The following is a 21,359-nucleotide window of genomic DNA, read 5'->3' as shown; positions in this document are numbered from 1 at the left end:
AAAATATGAAAGTTAAAAAGATCAGGAAGATTATGGTAATGTATTGAATGAGAAGCATATCTATCCCTTAAAAGTGCAAACCACTTTTCTGTTAATATAGAATTTATCCACTTAAATATGATTTTATTAATAATAAAATTAAAATGACATGAAGCATTAATTTTTTTTTATATTTCCAAATCATGAGGAACTACATGATATTTATTACATTTGTATATTTTACACATGCTTGATATATTCTTTTACTTATCTACCTTTTTATTGACTTCTTACTCTGACTTTACTACATTTAAAATGTTGGCACAGAATGTTAAACTACCTTTTAAACAATGCCACTAGTTCCTGGGAGATGATAAATCCATCCATTGATTTCCTAATTTTATTATTTACACAGTCAATTGTAATCTAAGATTACAGCAAACAAGATGTTAATTTCTACACATAATCTATGTACGTTTCAATTACAGAGCCTGATGGTTATAGAAGCATAGAATAAAAAAGAGAATAACATTTGTGCTATCCTCACAGGAGCTGTCAATAAAAGTTGTAATAGGGGATTTAGGAATCTGGAAATGGCCAACTAATTTATGTGAATCTATTTTATTTCAGCCAGAAAGACCAAGCTTTTTTGCCTCTACACTGCATATTGCAGAGCACAGGCTAACTATAGAAAACCAGGCGGGTGCATATGGATACTCCCTTGATATCATTCACTTGCTGTGTAATCTTATTATGCAAAGTTCTAATCTTCACCTAGAATGAATGCCTCTGGGTCAGAATATAGTCATATCAGGGTTTTTGAGGTCATGTTTTGTGATCCTTAGCTTATTCTTCTAAGTAGGGCTGGGATTTAAAGGGTATTCCCCAGACACTAGCAGAGATAGACAGCAGAACCTGCTGCCTTTTTGGAAGACAAGACCAACATGAGGTCCCTGGTAGGATTAAACTTGATTTGTAGCTGTAGGATTTTTTAACAGATGTATTATTGGACAGGGAATAGGGGGCCACCAGCACAGCAAAATTGGATCGCGATTGGCATTCTCAGGGAGTCCGCTGACTGCTAAAACAGCAGCTGCATGTGGATTTGACTTCTTTCAGGTGAAGCGACTTCCAGTCATTTGGAAAGGATGGGATGAAAAGGAACCTTGGTGATAATTTTGATGTCTGCAAGATTTAGTACCAGTGTAATGGGATTATCGGTAACACCTTCACTGCAGAAAAAGCCACCTGGCGCTATAACTGGCAGCAACTGAGAACTAATCCTTTCCCATCTCTTGGATGTCATTCATGAAGCTCAAAGTGATTTCTACCCTGCTAGCTGTGATTAATTTTATAACCCCCACCCAACACTCCCCTCCCCCCCCCCCAAAAAAAAAATAAAGTGATGAAGAGAAAGAGTATATGGAAAAAATTAAACAAGTATTGTATTGTGCAGTCTGATTTTTGCCAGATGTAGATTTTGCTTTCCTTAAAGCATAATAAATACTGAACATAAGAGAAGTAGATTTACAGTACCTTTCTTATTTACTTTACCTTCCAATTCAAAATGAAGCAATAATTGTCACAAATAGAGATAATTATTTATGATTACAATGAATGATAAGACTATTATTTGACCAAATTGTAGTGGCTGTAGATGTAAAGATTGTAGTTTAGCTATTTGTTTTTAATATGCATTTTGAGTAGTGATAGATGGAATATATATGCATTCATATAGCGCTTAACTCTGTGTCAAGTACCGTGTTATGACTACTTTATAGATATGTCATTGGATCCTCACGACAAACCTGTGAGGAAGGGGCTGTTACTATCATTTTACAGATGAGGAGACTGAGGCAAACAGAAATGAAGCGCCTGGCCCAAGGTCATACAGCTAGTGAATGTCTGAGGTCAAATTTGAACTCAGGTCTTCCCGAGTTCAGGTCTTATGCTTTATTCACTGTGCCACCTCGCCGCCTTCATTGTGTTATTCTATATATAATTCCCTGGGTGACAAGATGTTTTATTATGATTTATGTGTGGTAATTATTTATCATTTTGGCAACATAATGTAATTGAAAATGTTGATGGAAAAGGATTTTTTTCTTTCTCTGATGTCTTTTGAAAAAACATTTTATACAAAGGTAGTGAGATAGTAATATTAAAACCCCCAAGATTTTCCATAGTTAAATTTTCTTTTTACTAAATATAATATTTAATATAATATAATAAAAAAATAAAGGATTCAGTAGTTTAGTATAGGTTTGAAACATTTAAGTAATTGATGTTATGTAACATTTTATTCTTTTTCTTTTGCTGAGGCAATTGGGGTTAAGTGACTTGCCCAGAGTCACATAGCTAGGAAGTGTTAAGTGTCTGAGACCACACATCATTTGATATTGGCTTGTATTTTTGCACAGGTTATTGTCCCTTATTTCACTCTTATTCCATCTTAAGACTTCCTAGCTTCCTTGAGAATCCAACTCAAGGGTCTCCTGGCCAACTCCATGAGATTTTTTTTTTTTCTGATAACTCTCATTACTGTGCCTCTCCCCATCCCTTCCAAATGACTGTCATTCATGAAGAACAAATTCCAAAATCTAAATTTTAGAAAGAAATTTATTAGGTTTTTTGGTACAGGAGAATGAGCCAGAGAAAAGGTGTGATTCCTTCTTGTCCATTCTGGAAATGTATATAGGATTTGGACAAGAATACCTGCATGAGAACTACTGGAGAGAGCAGCTTAAAAGCAAGGCAGTTTGAGGTGGATATCAGTCAATATAAATATTCAGTATAATTTGGATAAAGCTCAAAGGCAAGGGAACTCAAAATACAAGCTTGAATGGACCCAAAATAAGTCTTGGGTAAAGGGACCCAAAACATAATGTTTGAGATAGATTCAGAATCTGAGAGAACCTGAAATTCCTTATCTCTATCTCTACTATTGAGGTCTGGGTAACATTCTGGAGTTCAACAATCTCTTAAACCACTGAAAGTTAGATTTAAACTAAAGAATAAAGTTTTCTGAACAATGTAATAAAACTATTTCCCACATTGTTATTTAATTTGTTTATGTTTTATATTTACTGATGGGATATATATTGTTTCTTTATTCTTGTATTGTGCCCATTGCCTATTATAGCAGGTAGTAGTCACTTGATATGTCTTTATTAAGTAAATTAGAACAAAATCCTTTATTTTTTCTAGGTTTATTTTAGATAAGAGTAATTATTTAGTTTATTTCCATGTTACAGGTGCTCATTGTACCAAAAAATATTTTATATGAGACATTGTATCCCTTAAAATGGTGTGGTTTTACCTTAGTCTTTAACAGCATATTGTATTACAGACAGATGTTGATATGGCTAAAGATTATACAATTTGATTTTGTAGCTTATGTCATACTATAAGAAATTGTTGTTCTATTATCTATCTATAATACAATTTTTACATACTTTCCCCTTTAAAAGAGAAGATCTTTGGAGCATCTAGGTGCTACAGTGGATAGAACATTAGCTCTGGAATCAGGAGGACCAATCTGAATTCAAATCCGGCTTCAGACATTTATGGCTGTGACCCTGGGCAAGTCACTTAATCCTGATTATCTCCAAAAATAAAATAAATGAGAGGATCTCTTACTGGCATTAAAGGAGGATACATGAGCAGAAAGTACTAATTTGTTTTTCCCTTTATTTCCTTGGGAAATAATTAGGTGTGTTGGTTAATGGCCTTCTTAAGAAGAGCAGCAGAGCTCTGAGTGATATCTTGCAGCATTAGAACCAAGTACCTAAATATATGTTCAGATATTACTATGACTACAGCTATACTCTGTGATTCCCTGAGAAGAAAAAAAAAAGCTTTCCTTTTGCCAGTTTTAATACAAATCTTCCTTTTCCAACACCTCTTAAGTATTACACTTGAACTTCTTTTATCTAGGACCATGATCAGATATATATTGTCTGGAAAATTCCTGTACCCTTAAGGGTTGGATCCATTTTTAAAGAAGAAAGATAGAAAGCAATTTGAGAACTTTCAAGTTTCATTTTTTACAAGGGTCGTTTTTCTTCTGTCTAACCATCACCTCTAATCTTTCCTATATATGAGATTCATAATTTTAAGGGTATATCTATCTTTTAAACATTTTTTACTTATCTTCCAAATGTAAATCCTTCCTTTCAACCCTTTAGAACCTTTCTTTGTAATAAAGTATCACAAAGAAAGCAAAATGCCTTTCAGTAAACTAAGCAACACATCAGTTGTGTTTCAGAGTAAATATAGGATTTTACACCATAGTGCCTCAATCTCTATAAAGAAGGAGGGGTTCCTCAAAAGAGGCTTTGTTAAAACATAAAGAAAGAAGACGTTTAAACAGTACTTTCATATTTCATTTAAAGATCAAGCTCCATTTTAACCTATCAGTTGGATAATTTTATGAGAATGTTTCCTTATAAACATTTGGTGGGGGTGAGAAGGGGAGTGTAGGTTTGAGGGGTAAAAAGGCTGTATAGTTCCATTGAGTGCTAGTTGGGAGTTAATTACAAGTCTTCTCAATGAATCAGGACTATTGTATGATGTTGGATGGTACAAAGACAACATCATTTTGTTTTTAAGTAGTCTTTAGCTGAGTGGAAACAGTATTGTATAGTAGCTCAGACTGATTTGAATTTTGGCAAAGCACTAAGTGATTTACAATCCAATTTCAGCTTTTCATCTGTATTAATAGTATTTTCATGATGAGTGCCATATGGCTCATGTATGCTCTACTAATACATTGTTTCTAACAGGAGAAAAGTACTCTATTTTAGTTTCTAAATACAATATCTATTTTTTTTGTTCTTAGTGTTAAATTCCCTCATTCTCAAAGATGGTATCTCTACAAAACTTTAGGGTTTTTTTCTCACCCTTTCTTCACTTTTACGTTTCAAACAATAAAGTACATGCTCCTCAATATACAGAAGAAACCATGGGAATCCTAGTTAATAGAAATATTCATTTTAATTTGCATATCAGGTAAAGTTCATTTTCTGCTGGTTAATCCTCATCTCTTTTTGTGATAATATTCACACATTCATTTGCAACATGTGAAATCTATTTTTAAATCTACATAAGTTTTAAAATATGTCAGTATTGGTTCAGGGGTGATGTATTTTGGTTTTCACGTTGAGTTTCAAACTTCAGATAATTATTGTAATCTATTTCATATTGTTAGATTACATTGAAACCCTTCTGTTCATTGCTTAGTTTAGAACAACCACCACTGACCTGTTGATTATAAGCTCTTTAAGGAAAGGTTCCATGTCTTTTCCACTTTTGTGATCTTCACAGTATTTAGCGCAGTGCCTAGCATATATTAGAATTCCAGTAAATATCTGTTGAGTATTTAACGTTCTTGAAAAACTGCCATATAGAAGAGGGATTAGATTTGAACTGTTGGACCCATGAGGGTTCAACCTAGAGCCACAAATACAAGTTGGAAAGGAGTAAATTTAAGCTTAATGTCAAGAAAAATTTCTGAACAATTAGTGTTGTCTAGAACTCAAATGGGTATTCTCAAGTGGTAATAGGCTACCCTTTATTAAAGATCTTGAAGTAGAGACTGGATCCCTGCTTTTGGGGTATATATTGGAGTAGTAGTGGATTGGACTGGATGGCCAGAGAAGTCACTTCCAGCTCTAAAATTAGGCCATTTTGTGAAGACTAAAAAAATCCATGATTGAACTGAATTAAATATAAGAGGTAATCTAGTAAATTCAGAACTCAGTAAATTCAGTATTTAAGGATTTGACCTTACTTAGTATTTACTAACCCATCTTCATTACATGACATACTCTTACATTTGTTTTATCATATGTAGCATCTATTTAGCTGTACTTTAAATCTATGTCTTTACATCTTTATTGAATGTTTTGCTAAAAATCTTAAGTAGGACGCTCAATGGCTAGAGTACTGGGCCTGGAGTCAGGAAGACCTGAATTCAAATGTAACCTCAGATACTTGCTAGCTGTATGATCCTGGTCAAGTCACTTAATCCTGTTTGTCTCACTTTCCTTTTATAAAATGAGCTGGAAAAGGACATGACAAATTGCTTTAGTATCTTTGCCAAGAAAAACCTCACATCAGCATTTTTTTTGTATGCTGGAGCCACAGGATCACAAAAAGTCAGACATGACTGAGTAACCAAACAATAACACAGCAAAGTCTTAAGTAAATTCCTACATTATTTTCCTGACATACCTGTTTAATAATTTTATCAAAACAGCAATTAAGAAAAGTATAATTCAACCTATTCTTTAAAAAAATACATTTTATTGCTATCTATAGACTATATTTGCAACACTATGATTTCACATTCTACTCCATTGAACCTTTCTTGTTGACAAATAAAAACAAGGGGAAAAAACTAACAGAGACTACATCTGTTGTTATATAGTATCTTGTGCTACTTGTCTCTGGCTCTCTGCTATGAAAGGGCAGGTAGACTTTATTATCCTGAGAACTTAATTGCTTTTTTCAGTTAAAAATTCCATCTACTTTTTATTATTTTTTCATTTACATTGTTATTGCATATATTATTCTTTTCATTCTCTTTTGCTTCATTTCATTCCAATCTTCCCATATTTCTCTGAATTCCACATTTATTCATATTTCCTTACTATACAGTAATATTACTTTCACACCATTTTTTTTTTTTCATCCATTCTTCAATTGATAGGTTTATTTCCAGGTCTTTGTTGCCTCAAAAAGAACTACTTTAAAATGCTACAAGAGGTGGGGAGGTGCAGGTATACTATGTGTGTCTGTCTGTAGTGTAATACTTGTTCAAATCTTTGTCTTCCTTGTGTGATGGGTCCAGTAAGAAAAATGCTAGGTAAAGTGACATGCAAAGTTTAGTCACTTTTCTTGCTTAATTCCTAGTGATATAAAGAATCTTGGGACAACTTTATGATACCTTCAAAGATTCACCAATTTACCAGTTTTTTTCCTAGACTTACAATATTGACAGTTCCTATCTTTTGTTATCTTTTCTGATTTGCATATTTTCCATTAGATGAGATTAAAGCCTTAATTATTTTAATTTTAATTTATCTTAATATTCATGATTTGAATGATATTTTCATGGAATCCTTTATTTGTGGCAATTCATCTTTCAAAAAAAAAAGTCTTGTTCTTTGGTCACTTATAAAATGGGGATTGGTTTTTTCAGGTTATATTTTTTGAACATTTTTCTCTGTAATTTGGATATCAGAATTTTTCCAGTTTTATTTTTTTGCAAATATTTTCCTTCTTCCATTTATGTCCTAATTATCTTGTCATTATTTTATTTATACATTAATTTTTAAATTTAGATAATCAAAACTTTCTATTTTATTTATGAGAATGTTTCTTTATCAACATTTGGTGGGGGTAAGAAGGAAGTGTGGGTTTGAGGTGTAAAAAGGCTAATACCTAACCTGACACATAGTAAGAATTTGAAAAATTCTCTAACCATCCATTTTGTCTGTCTGTCTCTGTTTCTGTTTCTGTTTCTCTGTCTCTCTCCATCTCTTTTGTCATTTGTTTAGTTAAACATTCTCTCCTAGGTTTAGTTCTAATGTGAAAGATATCTAATTTTATCTCTTCTGTTTTTTTTTTTTTTAATGGTGTCATCTTTTGTATCCAGGTTACATGTAGATTTTGAGTTGATTGTGGCAACTAATTTAAGATATTTATGTAAAACTAATTTCTGATAAAATGCTTTTCTAGTTTTCTCAATAGGTCTTATCATTTGGAAAGTCCTCTAAAAGTTTATGTCTATGATTTATCAAATATTATTTTTTGGTTGTTTATGCTTCTTGCTTATCTAGTCTGTTCTACACATTTACTTTTGTATCATTTCATTTAACTAGTTTCAAATAATTTTGATGATTACTATAATGTAGATTGAAATCTAGTCATACTATACTTATATATCTTCTCATTATTTCCCTTGAGATTCTAGACCTTTTGTTCTAAAAAGAAAACAAAACAAACAAAAAAACCAACCTATAACTAACATGCTTGCCCTTTTCCATTGAGCAAAATTTTTAAAAGCAAAATAAGTCTGGTCAAAAACTTCTGTGTGTTAAACATTGTGGATATAAAGTGAATCTCTGTGGATATAAAAAGCAAGGCAAAAAAAAAAAAAATTAGTTCCTGTTCTCAAAGTAATGAGAAGCCACTGGAAGGGGAAACAAGATTTGCACCAGACTGGGGGAATGTCAGAGAGAAAGGGGGTATTTTGGCAAGGTAGAATTGATAGGACTTGTCATGGATTGGATATGGAGGGAGGGAGGGATAGAGAGATTTGAGGAGGCTGTGTAGAAAGCTGTATTGCAGTTGTTCAAATGTAGGGTGATGAAACCTGTTCCAGAGTGGTGGCAGCATCCACCAGAATGGGTGGGTAGAGAATGTTGTGAAGGTGGTATTGACAAGACTTGGCAACGGATTGGCTGGAGGGCTGTGGTGAGTGCCAGGTTGAGGAGTCAAAGGCGACATCTAGAATTTGAACCTGGATGGTTGGAAAGGTGCCTTGGGCAGTAATAGAGAACTTAAGAAGAAGAGAAGGGTTAGAGTGAAAGATACTGAGTTCAGTTTTTGACACGATGACTTTAAGGTATCAGTGGAATATCTAATTCAAGATTTACAATAGGCAGTCAGAGATGTTAGACTGGAAGGTCAGCAGAGATATTAAAGCTAAATAAATACATATATTTCTTTGATTTCCAGAGTTTTAAATGTTGGATTTTATCAAAGTCTCTTTGACATCTATTGATGGAATCATGTTTTTATTATTTATATTATTTACATAGTTTATCATTATATGATGCTTTTTTTTTTTAGTGCTGAACCAACATGGCATTCCTGGTGGAAACCTGGGCTAGTGATAGTGCATAATATTTTCAGCATATTATAGCCTACTTGATAAATATTTTACTTTTTTCATCCATTTTCATTAGGCAAAGAAGTCTGTAGGTTTTTTTGTTTGTTTGTTTTTACTTTTTCTCTTCCTGTTTTAGGCATCAAAATAATATTTGTGTCACAGAGAGATTGAAAGGGCATTTCAAAAAGTTTTAAGTAGTATTAGAATTAATTTTTCTTTCAGTATGTTATAGAAATCGTTCATAAATTCTTCTGGTACTTGGGATTCTTAATCTGCTCTGCTCTGGGAGCTCATTTATGTTTTCTTTAGTTTCTTTTTTTTTGATAGTGGATTTTTTAAGTAGTTCTTTTTAACAGCTCTTTAGCTTTATTTTTCAGTTCTGTCATCTTTCAGTTTAATAAGTCTTTAATCTTCATAATTTTACTGTCATTTAATTGGGAAATTTTGATTTGTCCATGTCTTTTTAATTGCATGCCCATTTTATTGATTTGTTCTTTGCTTTTTTTGTTGATAAAATGACTAAAATAAATTTTTTCTTTAAAATTGTTTTAACTAATTCTCATAAGTTTTGATAGGTTGTCTCATTGGATGAAATATTCTGGTTTTTTTCTATAATTTGTTTTTTGACCTGCCAGTTATTTAGGAATATATTTTTAATCTCCAATTGCTTTTTTATTCATATTAATGACCCCTTATCAAATATACTTTTTATTGCATTACAATCTACAAATGATGTGTGTATTATGTCATTCATAATTTCTCATTATTTCTTTTGAAATTCTAAGATTTTTTTATTCTTTCAGATGAATTTGGTTCATTTTGGCATGAACCTTTTTTGAAGTGAATATATTGATTCTTTGTGATCACTGCTTTCTTTTCTAAATACTCATAACCATCCCCTTAATAATAAGTTCTGACATTTTCCAGGAATCAAACTCAATCTCACTGATTTATAATTTGCAGACCCTTATTCTCCATTTTATTTAAAAAGGGAACATTTGCCTTTTCTCCACAATCCCTCTAATTAAAAAAAAATAATTAAAAAAAAATATATATATAAATATAAATATAAAATTAACATTGGCTTAGCAATTACATCTTCCATTTCTTTCAGTACTCAAGGATATCATTCATGTGGAGTGGGTAACTTGGATTTAACATGGGCTACTATATACATTATGATTATAACTTTACTAAATTCATTATTATCTCCTCCCACTCTCCCAACTCTTGCAGCCATTTAGTCCAAAGGCCATCTTGTTTGGCTGAGAAAATGGAAACAAAATAAGAATTGAGCAGCTCTTTTCTTTCTCCTCTCCCTTATCGCATCTTGTGTCCTCCCCTTCACCCTTAGTAAGGCCCTTCTTTGATTCACCTCTTTCTCAGATAAAGGTAAAATAAACCAATCCTAAACCAGCTTTTCATTGTTTTCCATTTTCTTCATCAGACTCAGCTCCTTCTGCACTTTAGTGTCTTAGATGATCTTGATAAACAGTGGCATATTCACCCCCTCTTACAATCCCTTATCTTTTATAGAAATCTCTGTAGACAAGTAACACTTTTCTTCCTCCTTGGATTTCTTTAGTGTCCAGCTTTCCAACTAGTATGCCATTGCAAACTCCCTGGGCTACTCCTGGTTTTGGTAGTTGTTAAAGATAGGCCTTAAAATAACTGGGTCATTCAGAGAAAGTCCAGTTCTTTGAGCAATTACTTTAATACTCCATTGTCTATTCCACAAGCAATTTTAAAATAGGATAGAATAAATAAGCAATTACACAGTACAATATACTTAAAGAATGCCAGAAACTTCCAGATATTCTCAGGTATCATCCTTTCTCAGCTTTAAGTGGTTTTTAAAAAATTAATTCCCAAAGAGATTAACTTTTTGAGTTAAGGCATTTTTCCTAGGAGATTCTTCATTAAATATGCATGTGCTACTGAGATTGTTCAGTGAATCAGGGGGTAAGGGCAGTGAATTTGGAGACAGAAAGACCTGAGTTCAAATTCTGCCACAGACCACAGACACATTTGAGTTATGTGGCTCTATACAAGTCATTTAATTTGGCTCTTTTTATGGATATTAAATGACATACAAGACATACATGGGGCTTTGCAAATTTGAAAAGGATCTCTAAATGCTAGTTATTTTTATGGAATTCATAGCTCTAAGTCTAAAAGGAACCTCTGGGCTCTTCTAGTCCACCCCACTCATTCTATAGTTGACCAGTCTGAATGCAGGATAGACAGTTTAGGTATTGAAATGAAGATTGATAGAACTAGAGCACTGGTGGCCACTATATGGGATCTTGAGCTCTCCCCCTTGACTGAAAAGAAGTTGAAAAGACAGACTTTACAACATTGTTACTAAATGTTCCTTAGAGTAAATGTTAAGTAACTAAAATGTACAACAGAGTGTATTGGCTACAAAGAAATATGAACCGTGGAACTTGACCTCTGGGTTTAAAAATTATTTGATTATGTGAAGGAGCTTGCAGGTCGTCTGGGGAGAGAACACATTAAAAAATAGATTGCTATATGTATTATCAGTACTGAGTAAGTGTAATAGTAAGAATTTTTTAAATGGACTAATAATAGCTCATATGTAGATATATGTGTGTGTTGTATATATACACAGAGAGACAGAGAGCATGCATGTACATTTTCCAACTTATAAAGTGCTTTCTTGTAATAGCAAGATATTGTAAAATTTTACAAAGTTGGACTTTAAAACATTTTGAGGGATGGCAAGTGCTATATATTCATGGGGAAAAGTCTCTACTAGAAATTGTTTCTCAGGAGACATTTCTTGAATCTCTTATCATGTGCCACGTACTATACTAAAGTGAGAGATACAAAAGCAATAACAAAACAGTCCCTGCCCTCATGAAACATATTTTAATAGGGCAGATAATATATAAATTTTAAAGTTTTGTACAAGATACATATAAAGTTTACAACCTTCTAGGAAAGGCACTAGCAACAAATTGATCACATTAGGGAATGACATGAGATATCGTTGAGAAGTTAGGTTAGGTCCATCTACATCAAAGAGAGTTTTGAATGCCAGGCTGGAGTTGAGATTTGATCCCAACATAATGATCCCAACATAACACCACTGGTGTTGGAGCCAGAAAATTGTCCTGATCACTGGTATTTTAGGACAGTTTAGTAGTAATACTAGGATGGATTAGAGTAAAGAAGCACAGTAGTGGAGTGGTGTTAGGGTCTGAGCTATAGCTTAGACAAGAACAACAGTGGGAAGATAAAGGGAGGGACAGAGGTGAGACACATAAGGAATATGATGCCGTAATTTGTTATGGTATTTTATACTTTTCCAAATGCTTTAATACCCAATATCTCATTTGATCCTCTTGAACAAACACCATATGAATTGTTCAAGTGATTATATATTTTATATAATTGTAGTATATTACAGTATAGTATACTATAAATCACCTATATATGATAAATGGAGCCTTATACTTTCCCAGATAATTTCATGTCAAATATTAAGGTATGATTTTTAAAAAGTATATCCTTTTTAAAATGTAGCATGCTGACAATGATTTTTAAAAATTAATTATATAACTTTTAAAAATTTATTATCAGGCCAGTAGCATCCGAGTCTGCATAGAACTATGCTTCGAGGTATTCTGGGAAAAACCATTCGACTTCTTGGCTATACTCTTCAGTATGGTTGTATAGCTCATTGTGCCTTTGAATATGTTGGTGGTGTTGTCATGGTAAGTTTTGAATATTCAGTAACAGTCACACTGATAAAAATTTAAGTTTTGGCAAAAGATCTGTCTAGGCATTTGCTAGTTGGTCAAAAGATGCAGTTTGAAATGCAAAATTTCCTCATATTCTGAGGTCAGAAGAAGGTATCACTGTGTAATGTTAATTGATGTTTAAAGAAAATGAGATTTTCTGTACTTAGATCTATTATTCATTAAGCTTTGTATTTTATTTCTGACAGGCATAAGGACCTGTTGCAACAGGGTACAATTATGTTGTCTAGAATTGTTATTATAAAGTTAGGGACATGTCCCCAATCCTGATAGTTTTTGATGAATACATAATTTTTCTAACATTTTGTGATGCAAAGAAATCCGCCAATAAATATGCTTTTTTACTCCCACTTCTCCACCTTACATTGTCAATTACAGAGCAGCCTTTCCTTTCAGATTTGTTAATACACCCATCTTTATTACTTGATTCATTTTATGGGGCCATCTACCACTTCTAGGTAGGAGTCATTTTTCAAATAATTCAGTACCTGGCTCAGCATAATCATCTCTATCCCAATTGCTCCTTGTGTACCTGAAAGATTTAATGAATGCATTGGTATTTCCTCAAACATTCTGCCACAGTAGTTTATCAGGTTTCCCCTGTTTCCACGATAGGGACTTTGTCCTACCCTTTTTCTTATCAATACTATAACTACTCTGCTTCCATGATATTGAATTTTAAAATTCCTCTTTGATCACAACCTCCAGTCTTTCCATCTTTTCCTCTTGCTTTGCTCCTAAACCTGTTTCTCATCTTCACTATGACCTCAACCATTATTCTACCATTCTCTGTTCTCCTGGTGATTAACTATGCTCTGACATCCCTTTCCTCCCTGCATCATCTTGACTCATGGAGTGACCTCAACGCTGTTCTAACTTCTACCCTTTAACCTCTTGGCCCTTGCTCCTTTTACTAAACATGCTTTGCTAAATTGCGGTCTTTGGTCTTTTTCCTTACTGAATATTCACCTTCTCTCTTCCCACTCACATACTGAAGAAAATCTTAAAACCATGCAAACTAGGTTCAACACAGATTTCTGTTTGATATCAGCTGTTGTTCTAAACCTCCTTTCTTTGAAAACCTTCTCTTTCTCCTCAGCAATGGCTATTTCTTCCTATTTTATTGAGAAAACAAGCCACCCAACCTGATCTTTTTCTCCCCTATTCTGTACCTCAGATGACCTCTTCTTTATCCTTAGTCTCTACTTCTGTGTTCCAGTTTTTGATGAAGAGTCGACCTTTCTCACAAAAGCCAGCTCTTCTTCCTTCCTTATGTCCCATTTTCTTTCATTACCTTGGGAATTTGTCCCTTCAAGCATCACCTGCAGTTTACAGTCTCTTTTATTTTAATGGTGTCTTTCCTCCCATACAATCTGCCTAAGTTTCCTGGATCCACTAACAATATTCACTTAATCTGGCTGTCCTCTAAATAGTCATTTATGTTTTTTACCTCCATTGTCTCACCTTTTACTCCCTTATAGCACCTAACAATCTGGTGGCTAACCCCGTCACTTCACTGAATTGATTTCTCCAAGGCTAGGCAGGCTGTTTGAGTTGTTCTGCATTTTTTTTGTAGCCCTCATTTTACTTGACCCTCTGCACCTTTTGAGATTGTTGACCTTCCCTTCTCCCAGAGCCTTTCTCCTCTCTTGACTTTTGTGACACCAGTCTCTGAGTTATTCTCCTACTTTGTCTGCACTCATACTTCTTTACAGAGTCATCCTCCTGTTTCTGCCTGCTAAGTTTGGGCATCCTCAAAGGTTTTGTTCTTAGCTCTTTTCTTTTCTCTTGATGATGATCCTCTCTTTCCATGATCTTCAGCTTTCACAAATCCAAATACCATTTATACAGATGACTCACATCCATATGTCCAACTTTGTTCTCCATATTTCTTTTAGGATAAAAAAAAATCCTTAGTCTGGCTTTTAAAGCCCTTCATAATCTGTCTCCCATCTAACTTTTCAGTCTTATTTTATATTACTCTCCATTTCAGTGAAAATCACTTATGCCAGCTGTTACTTGTCCTTTATGTTCCATTTTCTGACTCCATCCCTTTACATAGGCTGTCTTCTACATCTGGAACAAACTCCTCACTTTATCTTCCTCTACCTCTTTGAATTCTTTCCTTCAAAGCTCAACTCAGGGACCACCTCCTACATAAAGCCTTTTGTGATATTCCCTGGCCATTAGTGTTCTCTGCTTCTTGAAATTATTTCTTGTATTTGTGTATTCTTCATGTTTATGTATGTATGGGTAGTCCAGGCAGCAGACTGAGTCTGTTTTCTGAGGAACACCTAAGCTAAAAGTTCAGAGAAGCTCAATTTCTATTGAATGGCCTCTTGGTAATGAAGATTTTACCTATGATGACTCAGGATAGAAAGAATAATATGAAATGGGCCTATGACTTTCCATCTTGCAGTTATAGTGGCTATGTATACACAGTGGAAAAGGTGTACTAAAGTCACACAAGTTTCAACCTAATCATTAGTGTTTCACTCTTTGTCTAGTGGCCAGTAGATGTTGTATCTAAATGGAAGGATGGTTTGCAGAAGCAAATGAAGAATTGGTGAAGTCATTTTTATGCTGGGCTCCAAAGCAGCAAGAAACACAATTTCATAGGATATTTGCTTGTTTCAATTGGTAGGGCTCATGATAAGCATTTGCAAAAACACTACCATGAAAGAAATTGTAGCTTATGTACTAACTAGCATAAGTCTGCATCAAGACTGCATTTTCAGACTTGTCAGGTGTCTTTGAATTCTTCATATTTATAATTTCTTATGGTGTAATAATTGAATACGTTCTTGAATTAGAAGGTTCTGTGTAGTACCAAATAATCTCCTACAACAAAATGAAATGAATTAAAATGTTAACAAATGAGTAAAAACTCTTATTTAATGTAGGGATGATTCTTAAGTCTACTCTCTGTAGAGAGAACACTGACTTATTACAACAAAGAAAAAGATTAATATAAAATTTTTAAAAGAATAAAAATACATTTAAAAGTTATTGTATGCAAACAAAACTATTCCATCTTTACTTATGTAAACAGTTGTCACTAAAAAATAGGATATGAATGAATAAATAGATAAAGATAGATAATTGTACAAAAATGTAGCTGTTATAAATCAATTTCTATTTTTAAAAAAGACCAAAAAAAGTTCACTTGCCAAGAAAAAAGATATGTCCACTTAGGACATCATTGTTCCAGAATATGATATCACTTGTAAAATCTTGTAGTGATCAGTGATGGAAAATTGGAAAAATAGTAGGGAGTAAAACCAGTTTAAAGAAATTGTGGCAGGAGATAGAACTCCCCAAGAGTATTTTAGTATAAAATAGGAGGAGAACGATAAATCCAAGAAACATGAAAAAGATGTACAATTTTTTAAAAGTTTTTTTCACTATTAAGGATTGTAGAAAAAATAGAGAAAATTAAAGGCAATTATTTGTCACAATGGATAGAATGCTGGACCTGAAGTCCCTGACTTCAAATATAGCTTTATTTAATAGCTGTATGACCCTCAGTAATTCATTTAATCTTTGTCCACCTCAACTTCCATAATAGTAAACTGAAAAGTCCAATAGCATCTTCCTCCCAAGGTTGTTTTGAAGATTAAATGGGATAATATTTTGTAAAACGCTTAGCATGGTACCTGGCACACATTAATCCTTATATAAATGCTTTTTATTTTCCTCCCTTAACTATACTGGAAGTCTATCATCACAATTCTAGATATGCCTATAGAGTTAGAAATGGCACCAAAGAAAGGAAACTAGGCCAAGTGGAGTGGAGTTTTGTGCTGAAAGTGACATAGTTGTGGGGATATTTAGGGATCAATTTACAAATTATCTGAAGGAGGTGAAATTACAAGATAGATGAAAAAAAAAATCATAGACCTTATTAATCCTCCTTACCCTCCAAAATTGAGCAAAAGAAGATTAATAGTTACTGAAATATATGTCTACTTTGTTATCCATATAGAATTTTAGTGAGAATTACCCACATGTGCATTGGAATCAAACCTTAGTGAGGATATTAGAAGTTTTTGTCAATCCTTCTTAATTCTAATGCCTTTATTTTGTTATTTATTTGCTATCTGCCTTTTTTTATATATCCAGTGATTAGCACAATATGTGGCATATAATAGTCACTTAATGTTGATTGATTGATTGATTATTAGTGAGAAACAAATGGACCTTTTCAAGTACTGTTCTAAAGTCAAGTACATCATTTAACATATATTTTAACATGTATAACATATATTGGATTACTATATAGGGGAGGGAAGTGGGGGGGAAGGAGGGGAAAATCTGGAACACAAGACTGTGCAAGGGTCAGTGTTGAAAAATTATCCATGCATATGTTTTGAAAATAAAAAGCTTTCAAAAAATAAAATAAAAAATAAAGTCAGCCATGTCTGTATAGTCATACAATTGAAAGATGTTGAGAATACAAATTCCCACTTTTGCTAATTGTTAATTATATCCAAGCATTTGCTTTGGTAGAGCAAAATATCACCTGAAAAACCCTCCTCCAACACAATTTCCCCATGCAAAAATATCAGAGTTATTCATGTTTTCCTGAGAGATATAGCATAATCTTTTCAACACTGTTCTGATCATTAATGTCCAGGGTGGCATAAAATGGAAAGATGTATGCTCACCGAAGATTTTTGCCATTATCATGGAAGATATTCATTTCCAGGTCAAAAAGGGACACTTTGTAGATGATGAAGTCCTTCAGGTGTTCATACTTGTGGATGACATCATGCTTGTTGCATTGAGCCCTAGTATATTGCAGAGCCTATAGGAAGAAGACTGTATCCAAATAGTATTATTTCTAAAGCTTTTAGTACTCCCTTGGGAACATAGGTGCTTAATAGCACTTAACCTGTGCTTTTCCCTATTCAAGAATTTTACCTCTTGGGGCAGTTAGATGTAACAGTGGATAAGATACTCCAGTAGGCCCTGGAGTCAGGAGGACCTGAATTCAAATTCAGCCTCAGATACTTTACACTTACAAGCTGTATGACCATGAGCAAGTCACTTAATCCCAATTATCTCACAAAAATTTTAAAATTAAAATAAAATAAAAACCAAGAAGAAGAATTTGATCTTTTTAACTATAAAGGAAAAACCATGCAAATTATGTATATCTTTTGTCCGTGTTGACCTGCAATTAGACTGACACCTTAGGAGTCTTCTCCATTAATATCACATGCCCAAGTTTTCTTCCAGCCCCAAATCTATCTATGATCTTGATCCTGTGATCTTACACACTACAAAAGTATAGTAAGTTGAACCTAGAATGAATAGGAGAGTAAGATAGGCTATGCTCATTCAATTATAAAGCTTTTTTAATGACCCCAGTCTTCTAGAAACAAAAGCTTCTCTTTTTTTAATACTAGCTTTTTTATTTTCAAAATAGATGCAGAGATAGCTTTCAGCATTCACCCTTGCAGAACCTTGTATTCCAAATTTTTCTCCCTCCCTTTTCCCTACCTCTCTCCTGTAGATATCAAGTTATTGAATATGTGTTAAATATGTACAAATCTTCTATAGATTTCCACAATTCTCATTATGCCCAAGGAAAATCACATCAAAAAGGAAAAAAGAGAGAAAAAAATAGCAAACAACAACAAAAAGGTGAAAATACTGTGTTGTGACCCACATTCAGTCCTCATGACCTTTCTCTGAATACAGATGGCTCTCACAAGTCTATTAGAATTGGCCTGAATTATCTCATTGTCGAAGAGAGCCACGTCCATCAGAATTGACCGTTGTATAATCTTGTTGTTGCCATGTACATTGTTCTCTTGGTTTTGCTCATTTCACTCAGCATCAGTTCATATAAGTCTCTCCAGGCATCTCTGAAATCATCCTGTTGATCGTTTTTTACATACAATTTACCCAGCCATTCTCCAATTGATGGGCATCCATTCAATTGCCAGTTTCTTGCCACTATAAAGAGGGCTGCCACAAACATTTTGGCACATACAGGTCCCTTTCTCTTCTTTAAGATCTCTTTGGCATATAATCCCAGTAGAAACACTACTGGGTCAAAGGGTTTGTACAATTTGATAACTTTTTGAACATAGTTCCAGATTGCTCTGCAGAATAGTTGGATCCATTCACAATTCTACCAACAATGTATCAGTGTCCCAGTTTTCCCCCATCCCCTCCAACATTCGTCATTATCTTTTCCTGTCATTGTAGCCAATCTGTAGTGGTATCTCAGAGTTGTCTTAATTTTCATTTCTCTGATCAACAGTGATTTAGAACATGTTTTCATATGACTAGAAATGGTTTTAATTTTTTCATATGAAAATTGTTCATATCATTTGAGCTTTCATCATTTGGATATTGGAAAGGCCTCTCATTTTAATGTGTTCCTTAGCATGACTGATTTCTAAGAAATAAAAGACTAGATACTGGCCCATGGCTAGGGAGAACAGGCTGAAGCATGATACACAAGGACCCAAGAAGAACAAGGGTAAACAATAGTTTAAATAAATAAATGATCACAAAAGACAATGGGATCATCCTGGCAAGGATGAGGTCATTTCTTATATGCTACTGGTATCCTTGTGATATCGGGAGAAGGCATGCTAGGTAACCCTCTGCAATGAACCTATGGCAGAATGTAGATATGGGTCGTATAGAAGGATAGACATGGAGGAAGTTCACTTTGGGCTAACTTTTATAAGTAAAACCATTTACAATTTGGGGCATGTTATAGATTACTTAATTTCATCCATTATAGTCCAGCCACGGTGGACTTCTTACTCTGTTACACAGGACTCCTTTCTTTGTTCAGGTTCTGTGCTTTTTTTGTACAGGCCATTGTCCATCATTATTTACTTCTGCCTCTGAAAATCCCTCATTTCCATCAAAACCCAAAGTATGTGTCACTTCCTAAATGAAATCTTTCTGAAACTCTTTAGCTATTGGCATCCCTTCTGTAAATTATTTTGTATTTATTTTCCTGTAGAGGTTATTTCCAATAGAATGCAGTCTTCTTGAGGTCTGTCATTTTTGTCTATATCCACAGTGGCCAGCATGTCATAAGTACTTAATGTTTGTTGAATTGAATTATAAGTTTGCATCCAGTTTGTTATCTTAAGAATTATTTTATTTCAAAATAATGAATAGCAAGAGCTTGGGGGTAAGGCTTCTTTAAAAGAAATTTTAAAAATTCATAATTGCCATTAGATGTGTTCTAATTATTAAATAATTTTTTATAGTGTTCTGGACCATCAATGGAACCTACAATCCAGAATTCTGACATTGTCTTCGCAGAAAATCTTAGCCGACATTTTTATGCTATTCAAAGGTAAATTTCACTCATGGAATTTTGAAGTAAGACATTTCTGAAGATTATGATAAAAGGAATATCAGAGAGCTCATTTAGGCCCAAATTCAGCCAAAGCATGGACCTCTTTCATGCCATCCCCAACCTCTGCTTCAAGAATTCTAGTAACAAGGAACTCACTGATTACTGAGTTACACTTTCTATTTTTAGACAGTTCTTTAATTGTTTTTTAAAGTAAATTTCTTATTTGTAGCTTAACATTTAAAATATTTTCCTTGAGAAATTACAAATTTCTTGTGCTGTTTTCCATAATGATTACAGATAAACTAATGTAATTCTCATGGCCTTTTTCCTTTACTTTTATGTTAGTGATTTCCTTGACTTTTTTTTTTAGCATGGGTATTTCAATTTCTCATAGAATTTCTCACCAGTGTAGGTGAAGAATTCTATTGTGTAATGGGCTGAGGCTTGAGTTGATGCACTGAGGTCCTTCTAATAAATCACATACACACACACACACAGTACATACACATACATATGTTCATGTTTTATGTCAGTATTTCATTTTATTTTGCATGTTTGTGTGTGTATGTTAATGTATCCAATTACTCTTCTTTTTCACCTGTGTAAGTGTTAACTGTTCTTCAATCTCCATCTCACATGCTATCCTCTCTCATAAAGCTGTCTCATATTCCTTTATGTTACGTGGATCTCTCATTCATAATTTCTCGTAATGGAGGTAGAAATGTTAACTAATTCAAATAGTGCTTTTAAGATTTGCAAAGGGCTTGCCATACTCATTTGGTCTTCATAAATTTATGAAATATATGGTGCAATTATTATTATCTGTATTTTATAAAATCTGAAATCAAGATTCTGAGATATTTAGTGATGTTCTCTTGGTCACCCACAGCTGAAAACTGAACTATAATTCAGGCCCCAAACTTCTGACTCCAAAGATCTACTTCACCTACTACTTCACACTGTAGTATTGATAATATTGTTGAATTTAATACGATGGTATTATTACCTGTGCTACAATTTGGGTGTTTAATATTCTCTCTTTTATTGTGCTTGAAATTGTTTTTTCTCATATCACTTTCCCCAACAAGTTTGTACACTTCTTGGGAACTGGGAGAATGTCAGAGAATCTTTTAGCTTTAGGGTACATAGAAGACACTAAGTAAAACTTTTGGAATTGACTTAAATTGTGTGTTATTGGGGCAGCTAGATAGTACAGTGGATAGAGCACCAGCCTTGGAAGTCAGGAGGACCTGAGTTCAAATCTCGTCTCAGACACTTAACACTTCCTAGCTGTGTGACACTGGGCAGGTCACTTAACCCCAATTGCCTCAGCAAATTAAAAAAAAAAAAAATT

General features: G+C 33.7%; 1 protein-coding gene across 4 annotated transcripts in view; it reads left to right on the top strand.

Annotated features, from left to right (window-relative positions):
• The window catches only part of IMMP1L (inner mitochondrial membrane peptidase subunit 1), a 91,549-nt gene that overhangs the window by 48,005 nt on the left and 22,185 nt on the right, over positions 1–21,359 (top strand). For 3 of the 4 annotated variants that reach the window (XM_051964766.1, XM_051964764.1, XM_051964765.1), the window contains 2 exons: positions 12,488–12,621; positions 19,914–20,002. In XM_051964766.1, coding sequence (XP_051820726.1) covers positions 12,517–12,621; positions 19,914–20,002 — 194 coding nt within the window. In that variant the 5' untranslated portion in view covers positions 12,488–12,516. The remainder of the gene's footprint in view (positions 1–12,487; positions 12,622–19,913; positions 20,003–21,359) is intronic. The other variant, XM_051964767.1, reaches the window with a different exon arrangement.

This window comes from Antechinus flavipes, chromosome 6 (assembly GCF_016432865.1).
Source record: "Antechinus flavipes isolate AdamAnt ecotype Samford, QLD, Australia chromosome 6, AdamAnt_v2, whole genome shotgun sequence".
Classification (NCBI taxonomy): Eukaryota; Metazoa; Chordata; class Mammalia; order Dasyuromorphia; family Dasyuridae; genus Antechinus; species Antechinus flavipes.
Note: the sequence above shows the minus strand (reverse complement) of the source record. Positions and strands in the feature narration are given on the sequence as shown.